General features: G+C 40.7%; 1 protein-coding gene across 1 annotated transcript in view; it reads left to right on the top strand.

Moving 5' to 3' along the window:
• Window positions 1-22,892, top strand: part of PRIM2 (DNA primase subunit 2) — a 264,458-nt gene that overhangs the window by 153,924 nt on the left and 87,642 nt on the right. Inside the window, exon 10 of the mRNA XM_077489506.1 lies at window positions 4,040-4,225. Coding sequence (XP_077345632.1) covers window positions 4,040-4,225 — 186 coding nt within the window. The remainder of the gene's footprint in view (window positions 1-4,039; window positions 4,226-22,892) is intronic.

The following is a 22,892-nucleotide window of genomic DNA, read 5'->3' on the forward strand; positions in this document are numbered from 1 at the left end:
CCGTTCAGAAACACTGTCAGTTTATTCTGAGGGAAAAAACGTTTGTGTGTACGTGGCATCAGGCTCGCCAGCTCCTAAATGTCTTGCAGAACAATTTCATGGTTCAAATGGTAGATGCACCGACTAGAAATAAAGTGTTAATGGATCTACTAATTACCAACAATACAGACCTGATCACGGATGTGGAAATACGGGGCAATTTAGGAAACGGTGATCACAGATCAATTGGCTTCAGTATAAATCGCACAAATGGGAAACATAACAGGAATACAAAGACAGTGAATTTCAAAAGAGCCAGCTTCCCTAAATTACGAACCTTGTTAGAAGGCATGAATTGGGATACAATTTTAGGAACAAAGAACACGGTGGAGAGATGGGTTTACTTTAAGAGCATATTAAAAAAGGGCATTAGCCAATGTATCCCATTGGGTAATACATTTAAAAGAGCAAACAAAAGTCCTGGATGGCTTAACGCCAATGTAAAAATGTATATAAAAGCAAACGAGAAGTCCTTCAAGAAATACAAGGTTGAGGGATCATCATCAGCATTCAGACTTTATAAAGAATGCAACAAGAAATGTAATGTGCATTTAGGGCAGCTAAGATAGAACACGAAAGACACATAGCGGAGGAGAGCAAAAAAAAATCCCAAGAAATTCTTTAAGTATGTAAACAGTAAAAAAGGCTGGACGGACCATATTGGCCTCATAAAGAATAAGGAAGGACATCTGGTTACAAAGGATGAGGAAATGGCGAAGGTATTAAATGTATTCTTCTTTAGGGAACTCGGTCAAGTAATTTCCGGACCATTGTTCCTAATTTTTACTGACAATCTACTGACTGGAATGGTACCAGGTGATGATTGGAGAAAAGCCAATGTATATCAGTAGTATGCAAGCTCCTGGAGGGGATGATAAGGGACTATATACAAGATTTTAGTAACGAGAAAGGTATCATTAGCAGTGATCAGCATGGATTCATGAAGAATTGTTGTTGCCAAACCAATCTATTAACCTTCTATGAGGAAATGAGTTGCCATTTAGATAAAGGAAGGCCCGTAGATGTGGTGTATCTGGATTTTGCAAAAGGATTTGACACCGTTCCCCATAAACTTTTACTGTTCAAAATAAGGTCTGTTGGCATGGACCATAGTGAGTGCATGGATTGAAAACTGGCTACAAGGGCAAGTTCAGAGGGTGGTGATAAATGGGGAGCACTCGGAATGGTCAGAGGTGGGTAGTGGGGTCTGCCAGGGTTCTGTGCTGGGGCCAATCCTATTTATTTTGTTCATATACGACCTGGAGGATGGGGTAAACTGTTCAATCTCTGTATTTGTGGAGAATACTAAGCTAAGCAAATTAATGGGGTGGGCAACTACATGGCAAATGAGGTTTAATGTAGAAAAATTTAAAATAATGCATTTGGTTGGCAAAAATATGAATGCAATCTATTCACTGGGGGAGAACCTCTGGGCTAATCTAGGATGGAAAAGGACCTGGCGGTCCTAGTAGATGATAGACTCAGCAATGGCATGCAATGCCAAGTTGCTGCTAACAAAGCAGACAGAATATTGCCATGCATTAAAAAAGGGGATTAACTCCAGAGATAAAACGTTAATTCTCCCGCATTACAAGACTCTGGTCCGGCCGCACCTAGAGTATGCTGTCCAGTTCTGGGCACCAGTTCCAGGACTGGGAAGGATGTACTGGAAATGCAGTGAGTACAAAGAAGGGCAACTAAGCTAATAAAGGGTCTGGAGGATATTAGTTATGAGGAAAGATTGTGAGCACTGAACTTATTCTCTCTGGAGAAGAGACGCTTGAGAGGGGATATGATTTCAGTTTATAAATACCGTAATGGTGACCCCACATAGGGATGAAACTTTTACGCAGAAGGGAGTTTAACAAGACACGTGGACACTCATTAAAATTAGAAGAAAAGAGGTTTAACCTTAAACTATGTAAAGGGTTCTTTACTGTAAGAGCGGCAGGGATGTGGAATTCCCTTCCACAGGTGGTGGTCTCAGCAGGGAGCATCGATAGTTTGAAACAACTATTAGATAAGCACCCGAACGACCACAACATACAGGGATATACAATGTAATACGGACATATAATCACACACATAGGTTGGACTTGATGTCTTTTTTCAACCTCACCTACTATGCAACTATGTAATGAGAAAAGCTTCTAGTGGTCAAATGTGCTCATTATTGATCATGTGCTTTATCATTGCAAATGCTGCTATCAGCAGTATGGACATCAGTAGAGTGAACAAACATGTTTTGGAATGCCTTTCCAAAAAGGATTTCTTTACGCATGTTTATTTATGATTTTTTTTTCTTATTTTAATCACCTTTTTTCTCATGGTTTCCCAAAAGAAAATGTATTGGTATTACTGTGTATTTGTATTATTAGGTTTACTTTAAGTTGTGTCATATGTCGCTTGTTTTTATTAATAAAGCATAGAATACAGCGTTCATATGCGTACCTGTCACGAAGCACTGAAAATTGTATCCTGGAACATCTTGAGTGTAAAAAAAAAAAAGCAGTGTCGTAGATCGTTGTCTTGAAAATCCTTTGCAAGTTTAGGATGTAAGTATGTAAGTTTGGAAAGGTTAGAAGAGTGCTGAAACATGAAGCCATGCTGTCTGGTATCCAGTTCCTACAAAATAACACCTAACATCCTTATTTACTACACTTTTTTTGTGTTTTCTACCAGTGCAAACACCTGGCTCCTTTGTACGCATCACACCTGAATTGTACTTTTCCAGCCATGCACCAAAGCCAGCTACACGTTTGGTATATTCTGAGCCATTTTTGTAGTTGTGTGGTTCAAGAAAAAATAGGAATGTAAAGATGTATGCAGTTTTGTTACATGAATCTCTGTAAATGCAAAGATTGTTTCTGTATTTATTAGGTTTATTATAAGTCCATTCATATCAGCTGCATTGCATTGCACTATGCTGCACTGAAAAAAAGTACTGCACCCCCTTTTTTTTTTTCTTTTTATCACATACCCACTGCATCGCAATGGTGTGAACTGAGCCAATTGTAAACAAGGCACATTGCCTTATCTTGTGTTGGGCTTGCAATGGGCAAGACTGCTCAGTGCAGACCATTGCATGTTGTGTGAACACACGCTTTAACACTAACCATTGCCATGGGAATTTGTAATCCATTTATGTTATATCACAGAGTACAGGCTTTACAAAGAAACTGACGCTGCACAATTAAATCTACAAGCTACACAGAGGCATATATTAAATCAACCTAATGACATTCGCACAAATCATAAGGTAGTTTCCAAAACAAATAATGTAGGCTGACATGATTGACACTGCACTATTTCTTTTTAAATGGAAAATATACAAACTCTGCTTAGTGTTACTAAACCCACCACAGTAAAATCCGTTTGTGTATGCAGTAAAGCATGCTTGTTATACAAATTGTGAAATATAAGGGGTTAATCCTCTGCATTGTGTAAATAGGCCGTTTGATCCCGTCTTCTCTGATCCTCCCTCCTTCCACTGTCTCCTAATAATTTCCCGATAACACAAAGCCCATGGAGTTGGGCTGCACATGCTCGGTTTGGTGTCTATTGCCACAGAGGTTTTTGTTTTTTTTTGCCTTGGGAGGTTGCATGTGATCATCACCAGGTCAATCGGCACTGTCCAGACAGGGGGCCAGGATTCATGCAGTCTCATAGGTCAGTCAAAAACTCCTTCTGCAATCTTTCACCAGTGCTTGGCTGGACAGTGATAGAAGTCAAAAGACTGCTATAACTGCTGCAGAGAAAAGGAATTTAGCAGTTTATATTTACTCATATAATCGCATTTCCATGTTCTGTGTACTGTGGGAGACCATATATTGTGAATGCAGGATCCTGGGATTAGTAACACTTTTTAACAGCTTTTCAGACTCATGTCTCATTTTAATTTGATAACAACCCTTATGAGAAGGTTAATGGTCTGCAATGACCCTGTCAAAGATGTTTGTATTTTCTTTTAATAATGATATGTTGATTTTTATCTCTTTAGCTTTCTGCAAAGTCATTTCCTCTCTGTATGCGTCAACTTCACAAGTCTTTGAGAGAGCACCATCACCTTCGTCATGGAGGCCGCATGCAGTATGGCCTTTTCCTCAAGGGTATTGGTTTAACACTGGAGCAGGCCCTCCAGTTCTGGAAACTGGAATTTACAAAGGGAAAAGTTGACTCTGAAAAGGTATGCATTTATTTAATTAAAAATAAAATATGCAGTACTGTTTTGAATAAACTACATGTGATTATATTAAATGAAATTGATGTCCAAAAGCGCTCCACTCAGTACATATAACACAGAGTGAGTCAGAAATTAAGTGGAACACTTTTGGACACTAATTTCATTTTAGTATGAACACTTATTTACTAGAAATAGCACTACATATTGTTTTTAGTTTGGTTTAAACTGTGTATTACTTGTTCCGCAAGCTGATTTTTCTGGGTATTTGAAGTACACATGCATTTATCTACCAAACATTTTCTGCTTGTTTTTAAACATAAGATGTTAAATTTCTCATTAGTAGTGAAAAGTTGGTTTCAGGTCCTGTAATTTTTACACTATCGGGTACTTTTATGCCAAAGAGATATATACAGTAATGGAGTACATAATAATCTGCTGCTTTTCTTTTGCCAAGAGCACCTCTTTTGAATGCAGGGCTGCATTATAATGTGGACATCTATATTAGTGGTTAAAGTACCGTATTTATCGGCGTATAACATGCACATTCATTTTAAGAGGGAAGTTTCGGGAAAAAAATTAAATTTTAAATAAGGAACTTCACCATTGCCATCAATACAACCTGATCACTGCCCATCTGCAGCCTCACCATTGCCGTCAATGAAGCAGCCTCACCATTGCCGTCAATGAAGCAGCCTCACCATTGCCGTCAATGCAGCAGCCTCACCATTGCCGTCCATGCAGCAGCCTCACGCTTGCCGTCCGTGCAGCAGCCTCGCCATTGCCGTCCGTGCAGCAGCCTCGCCATTGCCGTCCGTGCAGCAGCCTCGCCATTGCCGTCCATGCAGCAGCCTCGCCATTGCCGTCCATGCAGCAGCCTCGCCATTGCCGTCCATGCAGCAGCCTCGCCATTGCCGTCCATGCAGCAGCCTCACCATTGCCGTCCATGCAGCAGCCTCACCATTGCTGTCCATGCAGCAGCCTCACCATTGCCGTCCATGCAGCAGCCTCACCATTGCCGTCCATGCAGCAGCCTCACCATTGCCGTCCATGCAGCAGCCTCACCATTGCCGTCCATGCAGCAGCCTCACCATTGCCATCAGTGCAGCCTGATCGATGCCCATCTGCAGCCTAGAGGGGACAGGGAGGGGGGTGGGACGAGCGCCGACAGATTACATACAGTGAGAATCGTCTATGATGGACAGAAGAGTGGTCCAGTGGTGGCCCAGCAGAAGGGACTTCCTATTACAGAAGCCGCCAAGTAAACAGGAGATTATAACTGTGTTATACGCCAATAAATACAGTATATGTGAACCCCCACTTTGTAAAGCAACCCAATTAGCTTGAAATAAGAATGCAAGCCACAACCTGTCGCGTGTATGTATATATGTATATACGTATATGTGTGTGTGTATATATATATATGTGTGTGTGTGTGTGTATGTATGTATGTATGTGTGTGTATATATATATATATATATATATATATATATATATATATATTATTCTCTATCTTTCACAAAAGTGAGTACACCCCTCATGTTTTTGTAAATATTTTATTATATCTTTTAATGTGTCAACACTGAAGAAATGACACCTTGCTAGAAAGTAAAGTATAGTGTACAGCTTGTTGGATAACAGTGCAAATTTGCTGTCCCCTCAAAATGACTCCACACACAGCCATTAATGTCTAAACCGCTGGAAACAAAAGTGAGTACCCCCCTAAGTGCAAATGTCCAATTAGCCATTTTCCCTCCCTGGTGTCACGTGACTCATTAGCGTTGCAGGGTCTCAGGTGTGAATGGGGAGCAGGTGCGTTAAATTTGGTGTTATCACTCTCTCATACTGGTCACCGCAAGTTCAATATGGCACCTTGTGGCAAAGAACTCTCTGAAGATCTGAAAAAAAGAATTGTTGCTCTACATAAAGATGACCTAGGTTATAAGAAGATTGCCAAGACCCTGAAACTGAGCTGCAATACGGCCAATACCATACAGCGGTTTAACAGGATAGGTTCCAGTCTGAACAGGCCTCGCCATGGTTGACCAAAGATGTTGAGTGCACGCGCACAGCATCATATGCAGAGGTTGTCTTTGGGAAATAGATGTATGAGTTCTGCCAGCTTTGCTGCAGAGGTTGGAGGGGTGGGGGTCAGCCTGTCAGTGCTCAGACTATACACTGCATCAAATTGGTTTGCATGACTATCGTCCCAGAAGGAAGCCTATTATAAAGATGATGCATAAAGTAAGCCTGCAAACAGTTTTCTGTAGACAAGCAGTCTAAGAACATGGATTACTTGGAACCATGTCCTGGTCTGATGAGATCAAGATAAATTTGGTTCAGATGGTGTCAAGTGTGTGTGGCGGCAGCCAGATGAGAAGTACAAAGACAAATGTGTCTTGCCTACAGTCAAGCATGGTGGTGGAAATGTCCTGGTCTGGGGCTGTATGATTGCTTCTGGCACTGGGGAAGCTACAGTTCATTGAGGGAGCCATGAATGCCAACATGTATTATGACATACCGAAGCAGAGCATGATCCCCTCCCTTCGGAGACTGGGCCACAGGACAGTATTCCAACATAACGACCCCAAACACACCACATCAAAGAAGCTAAGGGTAAAGCTGATGGACTGGCCAAGCATGTCTCCAGACCTAAACCCTATTGAGCATCTGTGGGGCATCCTCAAACGGAAGGTGGGGGAGTGCAAGGTCTTTAACCTCTTCCCGCCAAGCGCACACAGATGTGCGTACTCGGCTTCAGGGGGGTATACCGGGATGATGCCCGCACCTGCAGGTCCCCCCCTCCCACCGCTGTTACCGGTGCTCCCGCTCGATCGGGAGCACCGATTCAAGCTCCGATGCCTCTGGGTGCTGGGGAGGAACTGGAACGAAGCCGTAATCGGCTTCATTCCAGTATCCTAATAGTAAACACGGAAGCGACACCATGACGTCACTTCCCATTTACTCGGCTGGCAATGGCGCCAGTTTTAAAAAAAATATACGGTATTCAGAATTGCCGTTTTCGGCGATCTGAATACATTGAAGTGTAAAGGAGGGATCGGGGGTCCTTTCATTTTAAAATAAAAAAAAACATTTTTTTAAAGCGCCCGCCGTCCCCGCGAGCTCACGAAGCAAAGAAAACGCATACGGAAGTCGCGCCTGCATATGTAAACGGTGTTCAAATCACACGTGAGGTATTGCTGCGATCGTCAGAGCGAGAGCAATAATTCTAGCACTAGAACTCCTCTGTAACGCTAACCTGGTAACCGTAAAAAAAAATTAAAATGTCGCCTATTGAGATTTTTAGGTACCGTACTTTGTCGTCATTCCACGAGTGCGTGCGATTTATAAAGTGTGATATGTTTGGTATCTATTTAATTGGCGTAACATTATCTTTCACATTATGCAAAAAAATTGGGCTAATTTTACTGTTTGTTTTTTTTTTAAATTCATGAAAGTGTCCCTTTTCCCAAAAAGTTGCGTTTAAAACAACGCTGCGCAAATACAGTGTGACATAAAATATTGCAACAATCGCCGTTTTATTCTCTAGAGTCTCTGCTAAAAAAAAATATATATATATATATATATATATATAATGTTTGGGGGTTCCAATTAATTTTCTAGCAAAAAATATGGATTTTAGCTAGTAAACACCAAATTCCAAAAATAGGCTTAGTCATGAAAGGGTTAACATCCACCAACTCCGGTATGTCGTCATGGAAAAGTGGAAGATGACTCCAGTGCCAACCTGTGAAGCTCTGGTGAACTCCATGACCAAGAGGGTTAAAGCAGCGCTGGAAAATAATGTTGGCCACAAAAAATATTGATACGTTGGGCCCATTTTGGACATTTTCACTTAGAATGTACTCACTTTTGTTGTCAGTGGTTTAGACATTAATGGCTGTGTGTTGAGTTATTTTGAGGGGACAGCAAATTTGCACTGTTCTGCAACCTGTACACTCACTACTTTACATTGTAGCAAAGTGTAATTTCTTCATTGTTGTCACATGAAAAGATATAATATATTTACAAAAATGTGAGGGGTGTACTCACTTTTGTGAGATACTGTACATATACTTGTCTCCAATGTCCCCAATCACGTTTCTGGTTTGAACACCTTTCCTCAGGGGTAATGAAAAGGAGATATGTATTCATTCAGTAATTCTAATGATAAAAAACACAACATTGTAAAAAGCACCCCAGGAAAAACAATGGAAAACCACAATTCATATTGGTAGTGGAACGTTCACATACCACTTGAAGTAGCATACAGTCATGCACATAGTAAAAAGCATGAATGAGACCGAACTGCCTTCACTCAGGGAGGGACGGCAACAAGGGAGCGCCAATACCACCAGGCAAATAACCGCCTCCACGGAGGTCCCCAAAGAAATGCAGTTGTTATACATCAAGAGTATAAGTGTTCTTTAGTTCTTTATTTTGCTTATAAGGCATGTTAAAATGGATAATTGTATTCCAAAGAGACAGTCAAAAAGATCAACGACATGATACCTGTATCTTCTCAGAGATATATGTATATAATATATTACAGTATTATAGAGAAGTAAGGTGGTCTTATAGCATCTGCAGATCCTCCTCGGAGTAAATATTACCTTGCGTGAAATAATAACAAACGACAAATGTTTCCCATCCTAGGAAAACTGCCCAAAATTGAACTGTCATAAGTTTAAATAAATGAGGGAGAAATGGCAGGCAAAATAGAAGAGAACATTTTGAGGTACCGGAGTGTTCCAAGGCAAGTCGTTCATATGTTGTCCCTCCAGGGTGCTGCACGCGGGTGAGGCACCACTATACTTGTGCTTCATACGGCTAAGGAACCTACTGTTCCAGGAGAGCAAGGTGCCACCCCACAGATGCAGTGGGGCAACGCCAATGTGTTCTAATGATGCAGAATCACACAACTGGACACATAGTGGGACACACACCCATGGTGACTGGGAGAGGCCCGACCAGAACGGTACCATCTAAATAAAGGGGCCCTATGCCTTTAAACAGCACAGGAAAACACCCCCCCCCCCCCCCCCGTGCACTGGGTAGAAGACAGGTGTCCCCGCAGCAAAGATACCATCCAACTCCCCGTCCCATCCGAGCTTAGAGGCAGCGGGATCTTTGTCACTGTCATTAGCGGAGAAGGGAAAAATTAGGAACTTTTAAAATTGGAGCACAAACCAAAAAGCACAAAGAGATGAAGTGAACCTAAATTTGGATGTTAAAAAGCAATATTAAACAATTTAAGCATACCAAAGTGCTAACTAGATCAGACAAGGAGAATCATTAGATGGATTTAACAGAATTGTAGTGTCGGACATTAGCATTGCTGGAAAATCAAACATAATCAGAGGAAAAAAGGGGAAAAGAGAGACAGTCTGTAATTGAGGAAATGTGTGTTCATTTTGTTATCCCATGGTTGCTGGAGATGAGTCAAAACAATAGCCAAAGATCTAAGATAACATAATTTTGATATAAGTATGCAAAAAAGATTTTATAAACAATATATTTAAGATATTGGCATATTTTGCACATTTTTCCCAGCCTCCTGATGAAAATCCCTTTAAAAAGGGACGATAACTCATTGTAATTTAGACCAGGAAGAGAGGTGACCTTAAGACACATTATCCAGCGCGCTTTGTGCTGGAGTCATGTTTTGTTCCAGTCACCCCCCCCCCCCCATTGTTTGGGTTTGTCCAATCCAAAATTAAGAATTCAATAGGAAGAAATTTGCCATTGTGTACGTCCCTGACATGCCTGCCCAGACGGAGATCTGGGTTGCATCTCTTTATGCTTAACCTCCCTGGCGGTACGATTATTTCGGATTTTAGGTGCTAAAAGCGGTACAATTATTTTGCATGGAAATTTGGCGTTTTATATTGTAGTCCTGTAATTCTTAGGAATAACTCCAGCAGACATCCGTGTATGATAAAGTTTGAAAAATGAAATCATAAATTATAATATAATAAATAACTATAAATAATTGTACCAAATAATAATATAACAATAATACAAATTATTCAATAATGCAATCAAATCAAAAACACTGAAATTTGCTCAGTTGCAGAATTGTCACAGTCATTACTTTTCAATATTTGATGACGGATCTCCCCACAAATCGCTATCGCTCAATTCTGCGAGTGATTCCAATTTATTATCGCTGTTTTCTAGCTGGTCTAAAATCATTTTTGATGTAAAGTGACAGTTTGGTTGCTATGGACAATCTCCAGTTTCCAGGCAGAAAGAACAGTTTTTATTATATAAAACTGCATGCAGGACACTGGACAGACCACTAGGGACAAAGGGGATGTGAAATATTTACATACAGCAATGTAATCTGTAAGATTACATTATACTGTATGTATACTGTGTGTTTCATTTTTAGAATTTGGTGCCGATCTCCGTCCCCGTGCGTCCTAACGCTCGCAGGGCACGGAGATTGGCGATGTGATAGATCGAGCGAAACACGGCTCGCTCGTACAGCGGGGAGACAACGCTGGATCCGAGGGAGAAGGTAAGTAAGCGTCCTCCTGGATCCAGCGATGCGGTCCCGAGTCTGGCTCGGGGTTACCGCTAATGGTACAAAAATTCCACCCCGAGCCAGACTCGGGAAGACCGTCAGGGGGGTTAATATGTGTCTATAAGCTCTTTGATGGCACTCAAGCGTAGTCTTGCCCACATGGAAACAGCCACAGGAGCATAGAAGAAAATAGACCACTCTGGCTGTTCTGCATTTGGCATAGTGGGCAGGTCTGCACATCTTTCTATTAAGAAGATTGATATTGGACTCTGTGTTCATATACTGGCAATACCCACACCCCCCACATCTAAATGTTCCCATGCATTTACACGGGTCTTTTCACCCCTGGACTCACTATGAACATGATAATCATTTAGGGATTTAGTCCTTCAATATGTAATCAATGGACTTTCAGGAATAAAGGGGTTTAGAGATGGGTCGATGCAAAGTAAATGCCAGTACTTGAATATGATTTGTTTAATTCTTTTGTGTTTAGTATATCTAGTGATAATTCACAATGTGTCTGACTGTAGCTCATTGGGTTTTGAGGTGTCCTTTTCATCAAAAAAGCTAACTTTGTCTAGAATGTTTTATTGTGTTTTTGTAGGCTTTTTTAAGCATGTCCCCTGTCTCCCAAGGTGTTTTTTGCTTCCCTTTGAAAAGTCGTGTCACCTGAGCAATTCTGGCGAATGTACAGATATTGGCTGAAAGGAATTGATCTAATTAGCGGTTGCAGGTGTGCACTGCTGGCATGTAATATGTTAGCCGCCATAGCCTTACGCTAATGTGTACATTTAAGTGTGCTTTAGCAATGGCAACATCCAAGAACGTTATTATTTTCGAGCTCCAAGACATGGTGAACCTTGGATTAAACTTATTTGTTCATTGCCCTGACACACTCGTTGAGCAATTCAACCAATCCATTGCAGACAATAAAAATGTTGTCTATATAACCATACCTTACCATAATGTTATCAGTGAGAGATGTCAGTTTGCCGCCTGCCAAAAAGGATCGCTCCCACTCCCCCAGGTACATATTGGCATAGGATGGGGCACAGCAAGTCCCCATCGCTACACCCTGTACCTGGAGGACGTGGGAGCCGTCAAAGCAAAACACATTTTGTTTTAAAATATTCTCCAAAGAAAGAAGCACAGCCTAGTTTAGGCCCTGATTGTCTCTGTGGGACTGCAATAAAACATGTCTGATAGCCGAGATGCCCTACTGGTGGGGGATGGAGCTATAGAGCGCTTCTATATCCATCATCTCTTGGTAGGTACAGACCTTCTATGCTTTGTAAGAGGTGCACTGTGTCTTTAATGTAGAAAGATTATCTTATTTGTTCATCAATAAATTTACTTACATTTTCTGTTATGCGTCCTCGTCCAGAGACAAACGGTCTCCCTGGACGATTTTTTTCATCTTTGTGAATTTTCGGCAAACTATAAAAGGTAGGTATTTTGGGATGGCTTATGCATATGAATTCTTAGGTTTGCTGATCACATTATTCAGGGTGGCACTATCCACTAATAGATAGAATTCTTGATTATACCTATCAATGGAGGCTCTAGAAATTGATCTATACCACATCATCGTTGTAATTGAGAATTTTCATGCACATAGATTTATACTGAATGTTGGACATAATTACAATATTCCCTCCTTTGTCTGCTGGTTTGAGAGTAAGTTTATGTTGATCTATTAGGGCTTTAAAAGCATGTTTCTCTAAGGCAGATCCAGTTATTAAATTAAATGATTTGGGAGATGTTGTCTCTTGATGAATTAATAGAAGATTCTCAAAACAAAATGAAAGACACACGCACCTTCCATATTGTTTTCGTTTATGTAGTATCTATTGGATTACCCCATCTGAGGAGGGCAGCATCTGCCTAGTCCCGGAATACCGATGTCCTTACTGCTTTTTACCACAGAAGATCTCTTACGATGGAAGTGACTGCTTGCCTTTGTTTAGGTTCTGATTGTTCCATATAAGTTACAAAACCTACACATTTTACTTTTACATTAATAAAATAAGTCTGCATTTTATAAAGTGGGGAAGTTCTAATTCTCAGATATCCTGTATGATGAACTAATAATCAGATTGTGCACTCTATTAAGGTTTTTGTTGTTTTCTGTCATTTAAACTAAACTTGGTAGATAGGTGTATAATCACATTTATGGCCAGCATTATTGGTTGCTCAGCGTATATCATGTACCTAGGTTGAAATAACTTACAATAAACGTATATATATTAACCACTTTTTGCGATTCGGCACTGCGTCGCTTTAACTGACAATTGTGCGGTCGTGCGACGTGGCTCCCAAACAAAATTGACGTCCTCTTTTTCTCACAAATAGAGCTTTCTTTTGGTGGTATTTGATCACCCCTGCGGTTTTTATTTTTTGCGGTATAAAAAAAATAGAGCGACAATTTTGAAAAAAAACGTATTATTTTTTACTTTTTGTTATAATAAATATCCCCCAAAAATATATAAACATTTTTTTCCCTCAGTTTAGGCCGATACGTATTCTTCTACATAGTTTTGGTAAAAAAAATCACAATAATCGATTATTGATTGGTTTGCGGAAAAGTTATAGGGTTTACAAAATAGGGGATACTTTTATGACATTTTTATTAATAATTTTTTTCTTACACTAGTAATGGCGGCAATTTTTTTTTATTGTGACTGCGACATTAGGGCGGACACATCGGACATTTTTGACACATTTTTGGGACCATTGTCATTTATACAGCAATCACTGCTATATAAATGCAGTGATTCCTGTGTAAATGACACTGGCAATGAAGGGGTTAACTAGTGGGTGACAGTGTATTGGTTAAGTGTTCCTAGGGGTGTGTTACTAACTGTGGGGGGCTGGGCTTTCATTTAGTGAACACTGAACTCTGCTCCAATCACATGGAGCAGGGATCAGCATCACTAGTTGCTAGGCAGAATGGGGAAATGCTGTTTACAACAGCATTTCTCCGTTCAGCCGCCCCGTGAGACGATCGCGGGTATGCCCGCGGCGATCGAGTCCGCGGGACCCGCGACCGGGCTCGCGGGGGTCCCATTTCTCGCGATGGCAGGGCGGCAATAAAGATTGGACATACCTGTGTGCCAATATGCCTGCCCGTGCCATTCTGCTGACGTACATCGGCGTGCGCTGGTCAGGAACCGGTTAAAGTAATATGTATGAAGTCAGCTCTACATTATTGGTTAAGAGCTGTGACAGAACCCACTGTCACTGTGTGTTTTGGAAGTGGCTGTGGGCCCGCCTCCTACCCACAGACTATGGCCTAGCAGAGAACGTGAGATTTGGAGGGCTATTTGCCATCTCCCACCACCTGGGGAAGATGCCACCTCAGACATTTGTGTCCACGGTTCATCGGAACTGGGTGAACGCAGTATCTGTGGCTGGGCTCCTGGAGTAGTTTCTGGCAACCTAAACCTGTTGGCCCAGCTGGGCTAAATATATACTTTTATTCCACAATGTACTTTTAGCTGATAAAGGCATATACAAGATGGCGTTCTTCCCAAAGCGTGGGGCTACAAGACTTTGGGACAAAATGGCATTAAGATAATGTAATTGTACATCCCTTATTCCCCATCCCCACCCCCCTCTTGTTGCTGTGTTAATTGTGTTGGGTCAGGGCACATAGAAAAAGGTCTGGAGACCCCTCTCAGCAGGGGATGTGTAAGGAGGGGCTGCCTGCTAATCATAATCTCTTCATGTGTTTCAACTGTAGTTGTTTGAATATACAAGTGTTGAGTTTCCATTGGCTCTTCCTTGACTTCTACCCGCTCTATGACAAGGCTAAGATGAGTGTCCCTAACTGTGTTTAAAGGTGCATGTTTGGTTTTTAATTAACTGTTTTTGCTCTGGATGTTTAACCTTCAACACCTGGCTTGTCTTGTGATTGAGGAGTTAAGGGCTGGTTATGGCGAGTCTGCAGGCTGCGGGTGCGTTTGGAGGACAGGAGACACAGGTCTGGCGGAGATGCTCATAAAAGCCATTTCTCATTTTAGCTAATTGTTTTTTTTTAATACTATCTTATCAATGTTTTATAGATAAGATACTATATGGTACAGTTGTGTTATTTCTGCATAATATTATACACAGTGGGAATAGAAAAGAATTGCCCCCCTTTAAAATAATCACATTTTGTTGCTTTGCAGCTTGATATGAATATGTTCTATCCATCTGTAGTTACTAAATTATAACATCCAAGTGAAAGATATAGCACCAACATGTCAGAAAAATCAAAAACAGATTCCCTTAGTAGGAAAAAGGATCACCCCCTTATGTCAGTATTTCATTGGACCACATTTTGCTTTAATTACAGCCTTTAGTCTGTTGGTATATCTAGACTTTGCAATATTTGCCCACCCTTTGCAGAACTGCTCAAGTTCAGTTTAAATTGGATGGTGACCATTTGTGGACTGCAGTCTTCAAGTCATTTGACAGATTTTCAAAGGGGTTTAAGTCTGGGCTCTGGCTAGGTCATGCAAGAACATTCATTGTTTGTTCTTCAACCAGTGTGGTAATTTTTGCTGTGTGCTTTGGATCGTTGCCTTGTTGTCAATGGGAAGAAGGTTTCCCTTCCAACTTTCTGTCAGAGGGCAGCACATTTTCCTCAAGAATTTGGCAGTATTTTGCCCCATACATTTTTCTTCTATCCTGACAAATGCTCCAGTTCCGTTGCTGAGAAACACCATCATGATGGGATATTACTACCTCAATGCTTTACGGTAGGGTTGGTGAGCTGTATTGGATTTCCACCAGACATATTGTTTAGTGTTGAGGCCAAATATTTCAATTTTAGTCTCTAGTCTGAAAATAACACCTTGTTCAACGTGGCCTCAGAATCTTCAAGGTGCATTTAAGGGGGGGTTAATGTAACCCCACCGCTGATGGAGAGGGCCAGGGGAGGATCAAACAAGGATGATATGCAGGCAACTGACATCCTCCTTATCAACTGATGATGCCATTGGTCGGTAAGACTCCGGCAGCTAGAAGGTTTTAATTGTGCACAATTAAAACCTGTGACTTAGTGTAACTAAAAGGCAGCCTTCATCCACACAGAGGTTTATATACAATCTTTAGGCAAGACACCCCTAAAGAAAGCTCAAATCGCCCTGCTTGAAAAAGGCTGCTCAATAGAACACACTTGCCAGAATGTTTTGACTTACTTTTAAGGAAGTCAAAATATGCTTGTATGTAAGGGATTCTGCTCCGCATCGTGTGGATTACTTTTATTCGGAACTCCACTATATCCACGAAAAGAAAAACAGGGCATCCCCACAGTGTAAAATAAGACTTAAAGTGGTTGTAAACCCTTACAAACCACTTTGACCTACAGGTAAGCCTAGATTAAGGCTTACCTGTAGGTTCAAGAAATATCTCCAAAACCTACACAGTTTAGGTGATATTTGCTGAAAGACAGGCACCGCTGTCTACGGCGCATGCGCAATAGACAGTGGTGGCAGGCGCACTGAGCGTGCCGCTGTCAACGGCGATATGCGGCTCCCATGCGAATGCGTGGGAGTGACGTCATCGCGGCTTTGTCGAATGACAGCGGCGGAGCAGCGAGACCCACCGAAAAGATGGATGCTCCGGACTACAGGGGACAGCGGTGACTTTGCTGGCTCCTGTGTCAGGTAAGTAACACATAATGGACTACTATGCGATGCATAGTAGTCCAGTATGCTTTACCTTTGCAGGGAATCAAAGAGGAAGTAAACCCCATCAGGGTTTACTTCCTCTTTAAGATTTTATTTAACCACTTCAGCCCTGGAAAATTTGGCTGCTCTATGACCAAGCCCTTTTTTGAAATACAGCACTGTCGCTTTAAATGACAATTGCACAATTGATTTTATTTAACCACTTCAGCCCTGGAAAATTTGGCTGCTCAATGACCAAGCCCTTTTTTGAAATACAGCACTGTGTCGCTTTAAATGACAATTACATAAACAAAATTGACGTCCTCTTCCCCCCACAAACAGAGCTTTCTTTTGGTGGTATTTGAACATCTCTGCGGTTTTTATTTTTTGCGCTGATTACTTTGTAAATGACACTAGCAGGGAAGGGGTTAACACTAGGGGGTGGTCAAGGGGTTAACTGTTCCCTAGTGTGTGTTCTAACTGTGGGGGGGATAGGAGTTACTGGAGGAAATGACAGATCATTGTTCCTAGCTAGTAGGAACTCGGATCTGTCTCCCCTCTCCTTGCAAAACAGGGATTTGTGTGTTTACACACACACACGTACATCCCTGTTCTGGCTCTCATGCCAACCTGCCGCAGTATAATGACTGCAGCTAGTCGGCAAGCGGTTAAAATTGTCAAATACCCTCAGAGGTAAAAACAGTAGTGCATATATCACTAAACAGCCGGTCCCAGGATTCAGATGGGCTGCTTCCAGGTTTCAGGAAGTGTGATAACACCACAAGCGTTGGCTCTGCCCTGCGCATTTCCTCACTTAAGGAACAATGTTCAGTCATCATGCATTATACATTGGAAACAAACAGGAGGAAACTGCAAATTAGACCAGAACCACCACAGATCCAAGCCTCAATTTCAGGCTAAAATATTACAGCGCACACATGCAAAAAAGACATTTACCTCCAGCAAGGCTTATTTAAAACGCCTAGACATTTTCAAAAAACATTATCAAAAAATATGGGGATTTGGTCACACCATATTGCTATATGGTGCATAAGCCCATTTACTGCAACAAAGTAGCCCATGATTAGTGGGTTCTACACTGTCCATAGACTGGGAGATCCTGCTTCTCTGAACCATGGGAGCCATATACTCCTCTATATGGGAGAACTTGAGGTCTCCACCCATGACACAGGTGGACACTGAGAGGTACTTTATGAGTGAGTGGGGTGCTCCTCACCCAAAAGGATTTGGTCATAATCCCTACAATAGACAAACAAGATATTTAGGGTGCACACCCTAAAAGATGCATTAAAGCTGGTGCAGCCATAAGACTATACAACAGAACAAAATATTACAGCGCACACATGCAAAAAATACATTTACCTCCAGCAATATGGTGTGACCAAATCCCTATATTTTCTGATAATGCTTTTTGAAAATGTCTAGATGTTTTAAATAAGCCTTGCTGGAGGTAAATGTAAATACCATCCCAACGTGCTCCATACTTATCCAATTTCTACTATGAAACTTGGGTAGAACGTGTTGCATCTATCAATTTTTTTTTTCAATTTTTGAGAAGTGTTAGATTGGACATGTGTATGCTTCTCATATATATATATATATATATATATATATAAATATTTCTAAGGTTAAGATCCCAGGGCAATGTGTAGTATAAACTACCTCTCTATGTGGATTGTTGTACTAATCTTTTAAATGATTTGGATGCCTCCGTTATTTATTTTTTATTTTTACACATCTCCTCAAAAATACCTTAGGACATTTAGTATTAATTTTCAGAATTTGATATGATGTTATAAGCCTGCTAGAATTGAATATGAATTTTTATACTATTCCATAGATCGAGGAGGCTTGTCGACACCAAATCCCTGGGTGGATTTTTTTTATTTTTGTTTACTTTCATATTGGACTTTTTATTCACATGTGGTGATTATATTGTAAACTTATTTAACCACTTAAGCCCCGGACCGTTTGGCTGGTCAAAGAGCAGACCACTTTTTGCAATTCGGCACTACGTCGTTTTAACTGACAATTGCACGGATGTTCGACGTGGTTCCCAAACAAAATTGACATCCTTTTTTCTCCACAAATAGAGCTTTCTTCTGGCGGTATTTGATCACCTCTGCGGTTTTTATTTTTTGCACTATAAACAATAAAAGAGTGACAATTTTGAAAAAACTCAGTTTAGGCTGATGCATATTCTACATATTTTTGGTAAAAAAAAATCACAATAAGCGTTTGGTTTGTGCAAAAGTTATAGCGTTTACAAAATAGGGGATATTTTTATGGCATTTTTATTAATATATATATTTTTTTACAAGTAATGACGGCAATCAGGGATTTCTATCGTAACTGTGACATTATGGCGGACACATCGGACATTTTTGACACATTTTTGGGACCATTGTCAGTTATACAGCAATCAGTGCTATACAAATGCACTGATTCCTGTGTAAATGACACTGGCAGTGAAGGGGTTAACCACTAGGTGGCAGTGTAGGGATTAAGTGTGTCCTGGGGCGTGTTTCTAACTGGGGGGGCGTGGCTTTGTGTGACATGTCACTGATCTCTGCTCCTGATGACAGGGAGCAGAGATCAGTGACCCTGTCACTAGGCAGAACAGGGAGATGCTTGTTTACATTAGCACCTCCTCGTGAGACGTTCGCGGGTATCCCCGTGTCTATAGCGTTTGCGGGACCTGCGATCCGACTCACGGAAGTCCCGGCCGGCACACACGCGATGGTACGGTGGCAAATTTAAAGGGCAGTACAGGTACGCCCATTTGCCTGTCCGTGCCATTCTGCCGATCGGGAAGTGGTTAAGTGCTGCACTATAGTATGTTATTGTTATATGATGATGTTGTATATTGTATGTCAATGCATCTTACCCTTACAGGCTTTGGCTGAAGGTTAAACTTTTTTTCAGTTTGACAGAACTTTCATGGTGCTATCCATGGGTGTTTAAAAAATGATCTAGTATATATTCTGTGTTTATGATGGTAAGCCTTAAAAACATGTGTCAACTTATATCTGTCAATTTTCCGTGAAACCTGCTGGCTTGAAGTAAAAATATGTGAATATTTTTTTTCTTCATTCTTTTTCTATTTGTTCATAAAATAAAAAAATGTAATATATATTTTTTTTAGGCTTGCCCATAAAAAATGAATTTAAATGAATTACAGTTGAATAGTCTGCCTAGTACGAAGGCAGCTACAGTAGGATAGTGCTATTTGTTTTTCTTTACTGACTGTATATCTCTGTACATTACAAGTATTGTATAGAGTCTAGGAATATGGAATTGCAACAATAACAAGCTCTTAGAGTTTATCCCCGAAGACAATTCCTGTGCATGAAATGAAAGATGCATATAGGTAATCAAGCATTTGCCATGTCGGCAATTGCACAGGGCTTAGTGGAAGGAGAAGGGTCATACTTTCTTTGGATCTCTGACTGTAGCTGCTTGGCAAAATAAAGACCAGTTTCTAAAATCTGTATTTTGTCAGTTGTGTTAAAACACAACAGCTATGACTTTCAAGCACAGTATTGAGTTTGTAGCTGCATAATCTTTTCCTAGCTCAGATTGCCATCTTAGACTGGCCAGGAAAGAAATATGCACATTTCTGATTGTGTGTGACATTGCAATATTGTGCAAATAGCAGTTTTCTGTAATTTAATGTCTATTAAGCAATAGTCCAGAAAGACAGTAATATAAAATCAATTTCATGAAACAGATGGAGAATTATTGGTTCTTTGTAGGGAATGCTAATAAACTGTTGATATGTTCAGTTAGCAGGATGTGAAAAGCAAAGTACTGTGAATTTCTCCTTTGCCGCTTTATTGCATACTTGGGCACTCTAAAAAAAAAAAACTGAGCTATTAACCACTTGCCTACTGGGCACTTAAACACCCTTTCTGCCCAGACCAATTTTCAGCTTTCGGTGCTCTCACACTTTGAATGACAATTACTCAGTCATGCAACACTGTACCCAAATTAATTTTTCGTCCTTTTTTTCCCCACAAATAGAGCTTTCTTTTGGTGGTATTTGATCACCTCTGGGGTTTTTATTTTTTGCGCTATAAATGAAATAAGACCGAAAATTTTGAAAAAAACGCATATTTCTTTGTTTCTGTGCCAAAATTATGCAAATTATAAATTTTCCGTCATTAATTTTGGCCACTATTTATACTGCTACATATCTTTGGTAAAAACCCAAATTAGTGGATATTATTTGGTCTTTGTGAAAGTTAGAGAGTCTACAAGCTGTGGTGCAAATCGCACAAAATTGATCACATCTGATGTACTGGTGGACTATCTCACTTCTTGCGACCAGAACAAGTCAGGAAAGTACAAATACCCCCCAAATGACCCCTTTTTGGAAAGTAGACATTCCAAGGTATTTAGTAAGAGGCATAGCGAGCTTTTTGATGTTGTCATTTTTTCCCACAATTCTTTGCAAAATTAAGATTTTTTTATTTTTTTTATTTTTTTCCACAAAATTGTCATTGTAATAGGTTATTTCTCTCACGCGGCATGTGTATACCACAAATGACACCCCCAAAAAAATTCTGCTACTCCTGAGTATTACAATACCACATGTGTGTGACTTTTTCACAGCCTGGCCACATAGAGAGGCCCAACATGCAGGGAGCGCCGTCACATGTTCTAGGAGCATAAATTACACATCTAACTTGTTGACTACCTATTACACTTTTGAAGGCCCTGGAGCATCAGGACAATGACACGTGGCACTGATGACAGATGGCACGTCTACGTGGCACTGATGACAGATGGCACGTCTACGTGGCACTGATACGTGGCAAAAATACATGGCACTAATACGTGGCACCGATGACGTGTGACACTGATGACAGATGGCACTGATAAGTGGCATTGATGACACGTGACACTGACAACAGATGGCACGTGACACTGACAGGTGGCACTGATGACAAATGGCACTAATATGTGGCACTGATGACAGATGGCACTATGTGGCACTGATGACAGACGGCACTTATACGTGGCACTGATGACAGATGGCACTGGGGACAAATTGCTGCTGCAGCCCTTCATCTCTCCCTTCTCACACGCTATCTGTGTGAGGAGTGAGAGCGGCGCTGAGAGATGATCTCATATGTTTACATATGAGATCATCTGACATTGGAAACGGCGATCGCGCTGTAAACGACCACTGTGATTGGCCGTTTACAGCGATCTGTGACTGGCTGTGTCCGAGGGACACGGCCAGCACAGAACTTTCCCGATGTGCGCTCGGAGGAGCATGCATTGTGGAAGTAAACAGGAGGCCGTTCAGGAGCTATAGGACGGGTGCGAAGCGGTTAAAGTAAAATTAAAGAGACAGCTAAATAAGTTCACATACTTGTGTATTTAACCTTTTTTTTTTTTAAACCTGTGAATGGACCAGCAATAAATTGTAACAAAACACTTTTTCAGTAAGATGGGTAATGGGCAATAACGTGAAATTTCCCTTCACTGTAAAAATTCTCAAGTCTCTGATATGGATAGGCTTCTCAAATATCCAGCTCTAAGAAAACAGGAATTTTGACCAAACACTAGCTTAATAGTTATTAAAGGCAAGCACAAAAATGCAGAACTGAACAGTTGAGAGGTATGGACTTTTCTTAAAAAAAAAAAAATATATATATATATATTATAATATAATATAAAAATCCAACATTTTCCTAGAGACTAAATTATACTATGTGGCGATGTTGTAGATCCCCAGATAGATTCATCTAATACAAAACGTAGGAAGTCCACAGCTCTATCCTCACTGCTTTCCTTTGAAGATCCAATGTTTAATGCCATAATGTCAGAGTTGAGTGTAAGGGCTCCAGGGAGGGTGATATATCTGTGATGTAACGCAAGACTTCTAAGTACTAACTTGACGCTCTTCTCCTTGCCTTCCCCCCTATGACTGCTTCCCCTTTACTCCTCGCCCTTCCCTGCTCTTCTTTTAATTATGTGTATAAAAGGCTACAGTACTGCTTAGGTTGGTTTTGCACCAGATAGTGTATATCCCCCCCTTATACCCCTCCTTAAACGTTGATGTCAAATGATAATAATTATTACCTTTCATGTTATTGTACATTGCTTAATTTCTTCTATCAACAAAGAAATTTAGAAACAAAAAAAAATAGTAGTGAGCACTATTCCAATTCATATTGCATTTTAAACCTATGATTTGCATTAATCCATCCATCCATCACCTGAGCTGCTGATGATTGCCAGAGTGCCAGAGGAGATAAAAAGACCTTGTATAGGTTGACCAAGCAGAGGGTGTATAAGATCTGATTGATCATATAGGAGTGTGTTTTGACCTTTGATGTGCGGCTCAATATATTGAGGTTAGAGTATGCCCAAAGGGGCCACTGCAGTAGAGGTGTTTCTACCTGCACGTTTTTTCTGCACTTGCCTGAATAATTTTATTTTTTTTCGTCAC

This window comes from Lithobates pipiens, unplaced genomic scaffold (genome assembly GCF_037356315.1).
Source record: "Lithobates pipiens isolate NorthernLeopardFrog02 unplaced genomic scaffold, aLitPip1_a1.2 Scaffold_18, whole genome shotgun sequence".
NCBI classification, from domain to species: domain Eukaryota; kingdom Metazoa; phylum Chordata; class Amphibia; order Anura; family Ranidae; genus Lithobates; species Lithobates pipiens.